Source organism: Uloborus diversus, unplaced genomic scaffold, assembly GCF_026930045.1.
Source record: "Uloborus diversus isolate 005 unplaced genomic scaffold, Udiv.v.3.1 scaffold_12, whole genome shotgun sequence".
Lineage (NCBI taxonomy): Eukaryota > Metazoa > Arthropoda > Arachnida > Araneae > Uloboridae > Uloborus > Uloborus diversus.
Window position 1 is genome coordinate 1966536 of NW_026557876.1, and position 13304 is coordinate 1979839.

Consider the following 13304-nt stretch of genomic DNA (forward strand, 5'->3'; position numbering starts at 1 on the left):
TGTATATACATTTGCATCTCAAAGACGTGGTGGAGGGCAATGGACCCCCCTCCCCCCCACCCTCTCTCAATCACGTGGCGGAAGCAGCAAGTCAAGTCTCACTAATCAACCTATACCCAATCAACCAACCAATTTGGATGTGATTTATTATGCTGAAGTTCTTTAAATTATGAATTAGTGTCAAATGTTCTTGATCTGATTGTTATTTACTATGAAACAGGCCCGTGTCCAGATTTTCATAAAGGGAGGGGTTTTGAAAATTATAAATCTTTATCTGGGTGGGGGAGGGTTCAATCCCTCACAAACTTAATTTTTACCTAAAATTTCTGATCCCAGTAATGGCATTTCTGTACCTGTAAGAACGGCTCTGCCCCCACACTACCTCCAAGCTCCAAAGGATAATTCTTGCTGCCCAAGTGACCGTAGTATACAGCTTCTTTTTAATAAAACCTTATCAGTTTTATTAGAAAACCTTGTTCGTTTTTTTTTTAAATCAAAATTGTTTACTACGCGGTATATTGCAATTAGTATTAAAAACTGTCCACAGAATTTTTGATATTGCAGCATGTATTACATTCTGAAATAATGTTTAATCAACTAAATAAGAGCTGACTGCAGATGCAAGTTAATTATCAAACACAATCATTAATGCATAAGTAATATTAATGCAGTTAAGTAAGATTTTTAATTGACAAATCGTTGAGACATTATTCCACCATAGTTTTTCCAAAATATCATTCTAGTTTGTAAAAAAAGGGAGGGGGCTTTCTTTTTTAACGAAGCACTGCACACAAACTTTCAAATTAAAATTAATAAAAGTCAAATATGCATTCTCTTGGCTTATTATTTCTCCCCAATGGGAGGGGTTTAACCCCTAAAACCCTCCCCTTGGACACGGCTCTGACTATGAAAACCCTCTCGGTTTTTCTTCAGCCTCTGTCACAAGTTTTGCTCATCTTTCTACCGATTGAGTGTGCAATCAAATGTTCAAGTTATGGCAGGGTTTTGGCTTTCAATCAATATCAAACATCTGTTTTAATGCTTTACTTATTTTTTCATTATGTTAAAGTGACTCAGGACTCCCACGTGGAGGTAGCAGCAAGTCGAGTTCTCCCCCCTCCCCCCGCACACTCCCTACCCAATTTGTGTGTGATTTTTCTGTTGAAGTTCAGTCTACTCTGACTTAGTATCACATTTTTCTTCAAAGATCCTGATCTGAATGTTGTCTGCTTTAAAAAAAATCATCTGGATTTTCCTGCCCGAAAATTTTTCCACCAGTCTCTGTCACACGTTTTGCACATCTCTCTACTAACTGAGTATGGCCGGAAATTTCACCTTTTAGTTCAAGTTTCCATACCCCGAGCACAGAAAAATTTCAACAAGTGATCGAGAATTAACTGTTAGAAATCTCAGACCCCTCCGTTATTGTCAACGGTCAACTATGCTGACTGGGGATTAGGACTTTATGTTCCCCAAAATTAGTCCACCAAGCGTAATGCAGATACTCGAAAAATGATACTGTACAGCTCCGACAAGTTGAGCTATGGCCTTGAACAAGTCAGTCCATTTCTTCAAGGGAGAACAATCAGTAAGAAGAGGCATTGTTAGGTGTGGTTGGACTACCGTTGCAACCCTTTTATTGGCGAGAAAATCCTGTACCGCTTGCTAATATATAGGTATAGTAATATTGTTCGCCAAATAGCCAATACAATTTGCCATTTGTATTGCCCATTTGGTGTTGCCCATTGTTAGGCTGAAGGGCCCCTCGACTAGCCCTAATGGCAAAAAAAGCATACTTCTAAATTTTTTATATTAGGACTAGCTGTACCCGACGCGCGTTGCTACGCCAACAAAAAAGTACATCATTATACTGATTTTCAAGACAATCGGTTGAACGGGGCAGAAGTTGCTACTCTGCAGTGCCACCTGGTGGCGAGTGGCTTCAATGTGTACCTTCTCCGTGGAAAAATACATATATATAGCAATTTTCATAATAATCGGTCCAGGTATCAAGTGAAGACTCAAATTTTATACTCACGCAGTTTGCAAGATCAATCAATCGCTAAAAATATCAAATAGAAAAAGTTTCAAATCCCCCGTTGCATGAAAAGCCATAAAACAATAAAGAAAGAATTTATTTGTTCAAACTCAAGAAAAATGGCAACAGCTAACTTCTTATCAATGAGATATTTCACGCGAATTCATTTCTGCATCCGATCATTTTATTCGTATTTATCCAATGGATTGTGACTTAAATTGGAATAAAAAAGGAACTATCGATCGGATTTTTTTCCAGCTGGTCTATAAACATTCCCAGTACCAAAAATAACAAACGGTGAAAGTTTCAGCCAAATCTGCCGGGTAGTTTTTGAGTTCTTGGATGACATACAGACAAACATTCATTTTTACTTTCTTCTATATCTAATATATAGAAGAAAGTATTGGATTCGTGCAAATTTTCAAATTTCGAATTTTGACGGATTCGAACGTTTTGAGGTGTGCTGAGTCCATTTCGACCATTTTTGGAAAATGTCTGTCTGTCTGTGTGTGTGTGTGTGTGTATGTATGTGTGTGTGTATATGTATGTATGTGTGTCACGTCTGTGTGTGACCAGTTTTTTGTGGCCGCTCTACAACAAAAACTACCGCATGAAATCGAACGAAATTTAGTACACATATGTGCCCCTATGTGAACTTGTGCCCATTAGTTTTTGGCGCGAATTCCTCCAAGGGGGGTGGAGCAAAGGGACGTTTTTCGAGTTACGCGTGCTTGCTATTCCTCAGGAAGTTACTGGCGGAATCAAACAAAATTTGGTCCATATGTTGGTATTAACAGGAACAGGTGCTGATTCAATTTTGGTGTCAATAACTCAAACGGGGGTTGAGCTATAGAACGTTTTTTGTCGTCAATTGTGACTGCTGTATCTCAAGAAATAATGAACGGAATGAAAGAAAAATTTATCGGCAAGTAGCCCTTAGTGGGTATAAGAACTGATTTTATTTTTGTGTCAACAGCTAAAAAGGGGGTAGCGCAATCACCCGTTCTTTTTTTCCATTTTGAGTGCCCTATCTCAAGAAGTAATGCTACGTTCTGGTTGAAATTTGGAATATATGTGAATCCATACGTAAACAGGCTTTGGTTCTATTTTGACGCCGATCGCTCCAAGAGGTGTTGATTTTTTTTTTTTTTTTTTTTTTTTTTTTGCGAATAAAAAATATTTTTATTAATGCAACAATAAGAAAGATAAATCGTAATAGATTGTCGTCTGCGTATTTCTCGTGATTTTAATTGTATGGAAATGATAGGAAATATTATCTCAATGATTTAAAATTTTTAACTGTTGCCATCTTATGTTTGTTAACAAATAAAATATTTGTAATTCATTCAAGCAAGGCTTTTAAAATAACTTTCAATTTTCGCTCTTTGCTTTGCTTTTGCAATAATTCAGACATTGGGTCAAGTTTTTGCATGTGTCATTTTGTTTTTGTTGGGAATATTGCTTCCTCGTCAAGCATGGGGAGGGATCAGAAAAAAAAAAAAGAAAAATATAGAAGAAAGTTTCGTGATGGGCACAACATACTAGTTATATATATAGAAGATGTAGGAAATTTTGAAATGTCAATCACCAAGCTGTTCTAATTACTGTAATTTTGTTATTTTAATAATATTTATGAAATCAAATGCCATATAACAAAGTGTTAATCATTTTTTCTTGATTACAGTTTAAATCTATGAATAATCCTTCTGCTTTCAGATTAGATACTTTTATTAAATATATATTACTTTCCCCGCAGGTTGCATTCATGTCAGTCAGTTACCATGCTTTTATTTATTTTTATTTTTTTAAATCATCTGAAATGCATTTTAGAAATTCAATTATTCCATTAAATTCAGCTTGAAAAAAATAAATAAACCAGGAGAAAACATTTTTTTAATGGATATTTTGTGTTGCATGTTTGTAATATTCAGTCAGTTACCAATATGTCAGTCAGCTACCAACCTGTCGTAAATAATGCAAATATTTATTTTAGCAATACAGTGGCCGCCGCTTATATGAATCACGTTTGTTCTAAACAGTTTTTTTTTCCTTTTGGAAACGCTACTTTTTGCGAACTACGGGGAACATAGGAAATAACTTTTTTTCTCTCTACTTAAATAAAAGAAAAGCTTTTTTTTTTTAAAGTGATCTTTGTTTTTGTTAATGGATGGGCGGGGAGGTTAAAATAGATATGGATAAGAAAAATTAGAGATAGATCGTACAGGTAGATAGCCGCCGAAGGCGGCAATCTTGGCGTGAAAAAACGAAACACAAGTGGATATAAAAATAGAAAATATTTTATTCAAATTAATTTTGAAAAAGCGAGAGATGGATTGATTAGTACCGCTGCCAAATTTATTTAAATAGCCGCCGGAGGCGGCAAACTTGATGTAAAAAGGTGAATGACACAAGTTAGCCAAACAGCCGCCGTAGGTAGCTGCGTGCATGAAAAGGCGAATGGCGTAAAAATGTGAACAAGCTGATTGCCGCAGGCGGCTAGTTCCAAAAAGATTCACCGCCTCGTGTCGTGTCTGTAAATCGGGTTTTCCTACTAATGCACCGTCCGTGCCGGTAAGTCTTCCCTTGCGCGTTTCCAGATCGTTTTCAGTGGTGACTTTCGATTCCAAAAAAGTAAGGGTTCAAAAATCAAGCAAGTTTGTTGTTGGATGAGGGGTTAAAGGGTGGCGTCCCCCCTTTTTTTTTTTGTAAAATTGAGGTCTATATTTGGATTTAACGTCATTGATTTTGTAAACATTTCGGATTACGGCCTCAAGAATCTGGACGTACGGGACACACCTATCTTAAACACTTGATAATAAGTCAGTTAAGATAGGTGATTAAGATAGGTAATTAATAAGTCAGTTATTATAAAGGTTTATTATGCTCGAAATATTTGAGTCATTTATAAAATGCTTATCCAATGCACAGTTTTGTCAAGTGTGTTATCCCAATTGCAAAAAGTATTACTTTAAAGCTGAATAGAAAAAAAATCCTTAGGGATTCTAATGACATGAAAACACAAAAAAACCATCATCGAGATAAAGCAGTTTGAAGTTTTTCTTTTGCAGAAGAGCACATAGCGAGCATGGCCTAAAACCACTCCTAACTCTTTAAATATTTGAACTAAAGCAATGAAACTTTCCCCCTGTGTTCAGAATAGTTTTTAGTTTTGAAATAAGCAATAAAATTTTTTTTCGATCGTTTCATTATTTTTGAGGTACTGTAACTCCTTAAAGCAGTTGATTTAGCATTAGCTTACTCAATTTTTCTTCTGCTAGCTACACAGTTATATGACTCAGTATAACATATTAATATACATTAGTCAGTGCACAGTCATGAGACATTTTCATTTTTTCTGAACGATGTTTAATATTTAATTAGGCACTTTTGATTTGAATTAAAATTATTACATTACGAATAATTTTATGCATACAAAATACAAGTAAAAATGAATATTATACTACTTTGTTATATAAATGATGTATCATAAAAATATAGTATATACTTTTTGGTAAGAAATGAATTACTGCGATTAATATACTTTTTATATTGAAACTAGTGGTCCCCGCACGGCTTTGCCCGTAATAGAAAAATCAAAAGGTCTTTTGGTTCGCCTGTATATTTACAAATAATGTATGGTGAATTTTCTCGCCAATTGGCTTGTACCCGTGTTACGGATCCACGTTATGATCAATTCGTAATTGACTCGTCCATCTTATGATGTTTTTGTTCTTAAAATTGGAATAGAAAGAGAACCGCATCGAGTTTTCGAAAAATCGCTTCGAGGTGCACACCTTCATGCTACAAACTAACTTTGTGCCAAATTTAATGAAAATCGGCCGAACGGTCTAGGCGCTATGCGCGTCACAGACATCCTACAGACATCCAGACATCCTCCGGACAGAGAGACTTTCAGCTTTATTATTAGTAAAAAGATAAAGAAGAATACCAGTTGAAAAAATAAGTATTGAAAATATCAAAATATCATGATATTTTCAAAATAAGTATCGGGTATATATATCGTGATTTATATCATGAAATATATCGACTGATATATGGATGCCATAAAACAAAAAGCTGTGAAAAGTTATGAACAGGGCCTAATTATCGCACAGGCCTACTAGGCTTGGGGCCCCCTCTTCCTAAGGGGCCCCAAATTACTTAAAGAATTATGCATAGCATTACAAATATACAAAAAATACACACATTTTTAAAATAATAGCCTTCAGGGGGGCCTCCAAATTATTGTGGGCCTTGGGCCTCATGTTCAAAAGAGTTCCACTCTTTTTAATTCCTATGATTTTATTTTCCCGCCAGCACCCTCTGCCAGCACCACTGTCGCGTCGACCGGCCTCACGATGCTTACACACACACACTCATGCTTGTACACAGACACAAACACATATGCCTACATACACACACACGAGCACCTGCACACACGCGCGTACACACAAAGCACTGCATACACGACACGCACACATACTCACATACATACGCACCCACACACATGCGCCTACACAAACACACACGCATTCATACACTCACGCTCGTGATTGCGAAAAACATAATTTGAATTCAAAATACCAAAAGTTCAAATTAATATACATTTTTTTTTTCTGTTGATTCTATCAGTTTCAGTGACTAAAAGTACTACTTTTGACTGAAGGAAACAACCCCATTCTTTAACCGTCGGGGCAAAGCTCGGTGTGTGATTGGAAATTTGTTTTGATTGTCGTTTTCCTTTCAGGGCCAAAGATCCCAAAGTCCTGCCAAACGTGTTGCATGCCATCGGGAACACGCCCATGATTCGCCTCAACAAAATTCCTCAGGAGTTCGGAATCAAGTGCGAGATGTGTAAGTCATTCACACCTTTACCCCTCTAAGGACAGGGTTCGAAAATATCATATATTTTGATATATATCCGATATTTTCAATCTGCAGATGAATTTTGAAATTGCTTTTGTATTTTTGAAAATTTTTGGTTGCAAATGTTGTTAGTTTTAAAACTGATTTAATTTTGAAATCTCTGATTTTTGCATTAGTCTTCATTTTTTAAATATTAGCTTTTATTGTGATTTAAGGTCAACGGTATTCAGTCTCTCCAATCTGTTTTAAATCATGATTTTGAATTTTTTATAGTGTGGTCTAAAAGGTTTTGTCTAACGCTGAAACGTTTATATGAACTGTATCTAAATTGGCCCTTAATATTTTAATTATTGTAAAATAGTTTACGTTTTCAAATAGTACTAATTCATCCTTAACCTCTTGCCTCTGATACCGGGCAGCGCTTATTTTGAAATGCCGGCCTGAGCAAGGCCCGACTAAGTGAAAGTAAGGCCCAAGGCCCACAATGATATGGAGCCCCCCCCCCCTCTCTATTCTATCACTTCAAATCAATGCAAAATAATATTCAATTTTATTTGAAAGAGGATGTTTTCAATCAATAAATAATTAGTTTTAATATTTTTCCCAAAAAACTTGATTTTTTAATGATATGCAGTAATTTTTAAAAAATTCGGGGCCCCTTAGGAACATGGGGGCCCAGGCCTAGTTGGCCTGTGCGGTAATCAGGCCCTAGGCCTGAGTTCGGGCAAGAGAAAGATCGAAAATGCTTCCATGATGCCAGAACTTGGTTCGTCCAATTCCAACACCCACAATTTGGTGCTAAAGTTACCCCCCCCCCCCAAGAGAAGCAGTATTTTGAACTATTTTTCGATCACAATTTTATTCATTAAGAAGAAATAGACAGGTGAGTATAGCTTTTTTAAGTTTGATTCACGCCATTACGGAAGATATTGAGGACAATGTATTGAAAGGTAATTTCTGAAGATATGTCTCTATGACGAAGTGAAAATATTTTTGTTACTTCATCAAAAGTCTTAATGTTTGGATCAAAAAAGGCATGTCTGTAAACTCCCATTAATTTTAAACGTTATGTCATACGACAGAAGAATCTATAACATAAGAGGTTGGTCATGGCTGTTCCAGACTTTTAAGGTCAAACTTGAAACAAATTATTCATTTTTAGGGCTTCAATTTCGATAAAGTTTCGGAGGAGAGGTCCTTCCCTTAAAGTCGTTGAATATAGTCTACAGTTCGATTTCAGGACTTGAATTACGAAAAAATTTCTGAAGAACTCGTCTTCCGCATCACTGAAGATCGCCTAAAGTTTCGTTTTTTGAATTTATTTTCAAAAACATTCCAGAGGAGGCATGACATCTGCCTCCAACTCGGTTATTCACTATTCCTGACTGAAGATTTTTAATTAAGGACGAAACTGCAGAGCCATCCGAAGAGCTCACGGCGCCCGGGGTGGAAGTTCCTGGCGCCCCCCCCCCTATACACACAGAAAAATCAAGTTAGTTATAACATAAATGCATAACACGTAATAATTATTTTTTTACATATTAATGAACAGAACAATCGGAGGGCTATGCACAATACAATTAAAAATGCAAGCAATGAATCTGTTTCTAATATTTCTGAAACCTTAATGCCCAAAACTGTTCGCAAAATAAAAACGTCAAAAATCCAAATTTTTATCTTGTAAAATGTTATCCCACTAGATAAAAAACAAACAATAAAAACTGAATTGGTTATTCATATTGATCAAACTAAGAACACGAACAAATAATTCGCTGATTATAAATAGAAAATGCGTTTATCAAAGCAAATTACATTAAAATTAAATTTCGATCTGGACTCATTCGATGATTCTTTTAATGAGTTTTTGGTTTTACTTGGACCAACTTAATACCAGCTTTCAAATATGTTATAAACAAAGATGTTATTCTTTTGTGTCACATATTTGTAAGTTTTAGGGAGAAGCTCACAAATACTCAAGAACATCGAAAATCTCTCAGAATTGCGTTTTTAGAGCTTTAATTTTGAAAAATCAGTGGCCTTAATATTACAAAATATGGTCTTACAAATTGCATTCCAAGACTTGAGTTTTAAGAAAATCATCGTGCAAGGGTCTCCATGCCGCCTTTCTTTAATATCACAAGCAATGGGTTTTTAAAACCACACTTACAAAAAAAAAAAAAAAAAAGTGGAATAGCACCTGAATGTAAAACATTGCTTAAATTTTTTGAACCATAATTTTGGAACAATTTTCCTGGAAAATGCTCCAGATCCTCCTATCTATAGAATCTTCAAAGTTTGTCTAAAATTACATTTTTGAAACTTCAATTTCAAAAACTTGCAGGGGGAGAAGAAATAGATTTCAATCTATTTAAAAAAAAAAAAATCGATCGAAAACAGTCTCTGAGCTCTCTCCCTTACGGTAACATCAATATACATGGCCTATAATAGTGTTTTTAAGGCTGAAATTGCGTTTTTAAAACTAAAAGTTTCAAATTTTTGACCAGACAGTTTTAGACCTTTTTCCTATCCGATCAGAAAGATTTTTTTTTTTTTTTGAATGTGCTCCCTTAAAACTTCTTTATGGTTACGTCACTGCACGCTGGGGCAGAATTCAAGCAAATTTGGTGAGCACTAGACAAAGGAGAAGTGCCTTTTGTTTGTTTCTAAACAGTTATATTCTGAAAAATTGTTATCTGCTTCAATGATACAAATTAAACTAATGTTTTGGAGACTTAGAGGAATATTTTCGTGCCCTAGGAAAAAATAGAGAATCATCACAATGATTCTCTATTTTGTGTGTCTATGACTGTGTATCTATGATACACGAAATGAGGGGGCTCCTCAAGGCGCCAATAATTTTATACAATTGGGGCATTTTATAGGATGAGGAGCTCCCCTTGTGAAAGTCGTTTTCGTGTGGATGTCGTCGTGTTTCATCAAAAAAGGTGCCCCCTCATTTTGTGGCGCCCAGGGTGATTGCCCCGCTCGCCCCCCCCCCTTCCCCCCAGGACGGCCCTGGTCTCAGGATGTGATAACCGGGCTGTCTGGTATTGTTAGAATTATTTAATTTGATTGTTTTTCGTACATACATTTGAAAGCACATTTGCATCCATATTCTTTCTTATATATTTAAAGTGAAAAGTATCACTGCAAACCGTGAACTGTAAAATTCTGAATTATGCAAATGTTCTGTACTTATAAGGTAAGGAAACTGAGTGTGTTTTTTTTTTTTTTAGAAGGTTATGCCGTTCATTTTGTTAGCTACAAAGCTCGTAGCCATGAAATTTGTGTTGTACATTATAACAGGCTCAATAAAAGATTTGCTTTTAAATAAGTGTCTTCTGATCTCAACAGACGGAAATTGTTATTTAGTTATCATCATGGTTGCCACACTTCTGTCCAAGGGACGGAATTCCGTCTTTTCAAAAATTTCGGCCATCGGATTTTTTTTTTTTTCCATGTTCAAAATGATTTTTATAGATGAAATAAATCTTTACTTTTGAATCTCTCACTCTCAAAAAAGGTCTTATTCTTCTGAGGACAAAAAACTGGTCCATCTGCTAAAGTTAAAAAGATAAGCTGTTTTTTTTCCAAAAAATAATTGAATGAGTCACTCATTCTGTTGATTTCAACCATTTTTATCTTAATCTGTAAAATTTTATCAAAGTTTTTATCACAATGCATCTTATAGCCAAAAATCTCATACCTAAATTTTTTTTAATTACTATTTTTTTGTATGAAATATGAACTATTTATGTAACATGAACTATAAAATCTGAAGCTTTTTTTCTGCATTAGCAAATAGTAAGTTTTTTAATTGTATTTTATTATTAGGTTCTTTTTCGACTTTTACCTCCTAAAAATCTTGGACAATGATAGGTTATTTTTTTATTTACGTTTTAATTTTTACTTAATCTTACAATTTGGTTTTACTATATAGTTACAGCATCAAAAATTAGCATTATCTATGTCTAAAACATCAAGCAAACTAAGCGCTAACATTTTGGTGTCGCGGTGTCTTTTCAGTCCTGGCCAATTTTTAAAATGGCACCCATGGTTATCATGGTGGATGTAAGTTATAAACGCTATTAGCCGTAATATGTTCTATAGGTATATTGCATGCAGTTCTGGCCTTAGCCCTGGCTTAGGGGCGGTAACTTACTGCTAAATACCCAAGGTTTGCCTTCAATTCACGAGTCGAACACACTATGCTGCGGAGACTCGTTGGTGGGATAAATTCACTTTGTTGGCACTCTGGGCTTCAATGGGATTATCGTGCGATGAGATTATATCAACGAAGTTATCGCACCGATGATTAGTGCCCTTTTGAGTTGCAGAGTGTAATTAAAGTCCTTTGCAGAAAACAATACATGTGGTTGAAATGATTTCTTTTTATTTCCTCCATGGTGATATAATACAGCGATATCCTTGCCGAGCTATTTACATATGAAATATGAAATTGCAAAATAATTCTCTCGAAGCATAGATAATTTGGTAGAACATGCAAAACCATTATTTGTGATATAACTAATGGAGAGTCATTTATGTAATCGAGGTTTCAGTCATTTGAACTTAAGGTTTGCAGACAAAGTTTACAATTATAAAATGCCTAATCGAGAGCATGACGGCAAACAGCCGACTCGGCTGATCATGAAACTAAAATACGGCGCCTTAAAAGAGAGAGAGAGAAACTGAGCTACCAAAGCAACATATATAGCTAGCCACAGTCATTTGCATGGATTTCAATACATGCATGTGAAATGTGCATTTCCCGATGTTAGGACGGCGGCCAATCAAATGGATAATGAACTTCGTCATTTCATGACGTAAGGCACGCACGTGTCTAAGATCGGGAAATGCGTTACAAACATTGAAATTAGCATTTGTGACTTCTCTACATAGTATAAAATGAAGTCTCCAAAAAGCGTCTGTTTGTTTGAACTCGCAAAACTCGAGAACTACCCGGCCGATTTTGCTGAAATTTTCACAGTTTGTTCCTTTAAGTCCTGAGAAGGTTTGCAGACCAGTTCAAAAACAATTCGATAAATAGTTCTTTTTTTTTTCCAATTTAGGCCCAATTTTCACATAAATTCCCGAATATGGGGATGAAAAATGACTCGCAAATAGTAATATTACATATCGTTGGAAAGGGAAGAATTTTCCGCGTTCTATGCAATTTGTTCCAATGCTCTAACTTAATTGCGGCGGGAGTTTTTCACGTATTTAGCTCGAATATTTTTAGGCTTAGCTGAAATTTAGGCACTACTTTCTTCATTAAATCCATCAATAAAAAGTGAAGGAATTGTCCTACAGTTTTCTTTTTGACGCCATTGAAAAGAGCTACCTTATTTACTCCAGATCTAACTCGACCTACGGTCGGAAGTTTAATCCTCTATCTCCATCAGAAAAAAAGTTACAAGCGAATTAAATGAAGTTCAAGAATCTGTTCTCTATTCAGGTTTTTAACCATTTTATTTTGCGTTTCCACGGTAACGCTTTTTGAATCCATTATTTCCATCTTTTTCATTTTCAATTCTGAAACTTATTTTATTTTGTGTTTCCATGGTTACGCATTTTAAATCCATCTTTCTCATTTTATTTTAATTTCTTAAAAGTATTTTAGTATCTGTCGTCATTGTTTGGCGAGGAAATTTTGCATGATGGTTTTTTTTCTTTCATTTAATCCTGGTTATTGAAGATACTTCACTTGACACAATGGTTTTTTTCAAGGTAGACCGGGCAAAGCCGGGCAATGCAGCTAGTTGCAAATAAAAGAAAATAGAGATTTAATTAAAGCCAAATATATCAGAATAAACGTAAATAATTGATAATATTATTTGAAATTCCCAACAGGAATGACATCTGCCTCCAGCTCGGTTATTTGCTATTCCTGACTGAGGACTTCAATTTATATTTTACTGGCTGCTTTGCAGTTTTCCTAAACATAAAACTATTAAGATTAACTGCACTGCAACATGAAATGACTCCATTCTTTAAAAACTTCAGCTACCGATTTGGGGTCCCCCCAAATTGTCATGCCCTAGACCAGCGCTCATGCCTTAATCTTGCCCTCATAATAAGGAATGAAATCAGGGTTGGCAAAAACCCGGTTTTTTTAAAAAAGCCCATGGACTCAGGGTTTTTTTGGGGTTTTTTTAAATAAAACCCAAAAAAAAACAACTAAAGCTGGGTTTTTTAAAAAGAAATGTGGGTTTTTTTTGTCTTTTTTTAGGGAAGATGTGGGGTATTTGTAGCATATTGTAGCGTAAGTATATGGACAAAGCAAAAAAATCGTCTTGGAGTAAAAAAAGCTGGGAAATTCAGCGTTTTCTGGAGAAAAGTAAAAAAGACGATGAAACCCAAGAATGGTGAAGTTTCAGATTTTTTAGTTTCCATGATT

The 13304-nt window shown here is 35.4% G+C and overlaps 1 protein-coding gene across 5 annotated transcripts in view; it reads left to right on the plus strand.

The window, feature by feature from the left end:
* LOC129232360 (cystathionine beta-synthase-like) overlaps positions 1 to 13304 on the plus strand; it is a 78559-nt gene that overhangs the window by 34178 nt on the left and 31077 nt on the right. For 4 of the 5 annotated variants that reach the window (XM_054866506.1, XM_054866510.1, XM_054866508.1 and 1 more), the window contains one exon: positions 6786 to 6892. The exons of the other annotated variant lie outside the window; for it this stretch is intronic. In XM_054866506.1, the coding sequence (XP_054722481.1) occupies positions 6786 to 6892 (107 nt within the window). The remainder of the gene's footprint in view (positions 1 to 6785; positions 6893 to 13304) is intronic. 5 annotated transcript variants of the gene reach the window in all.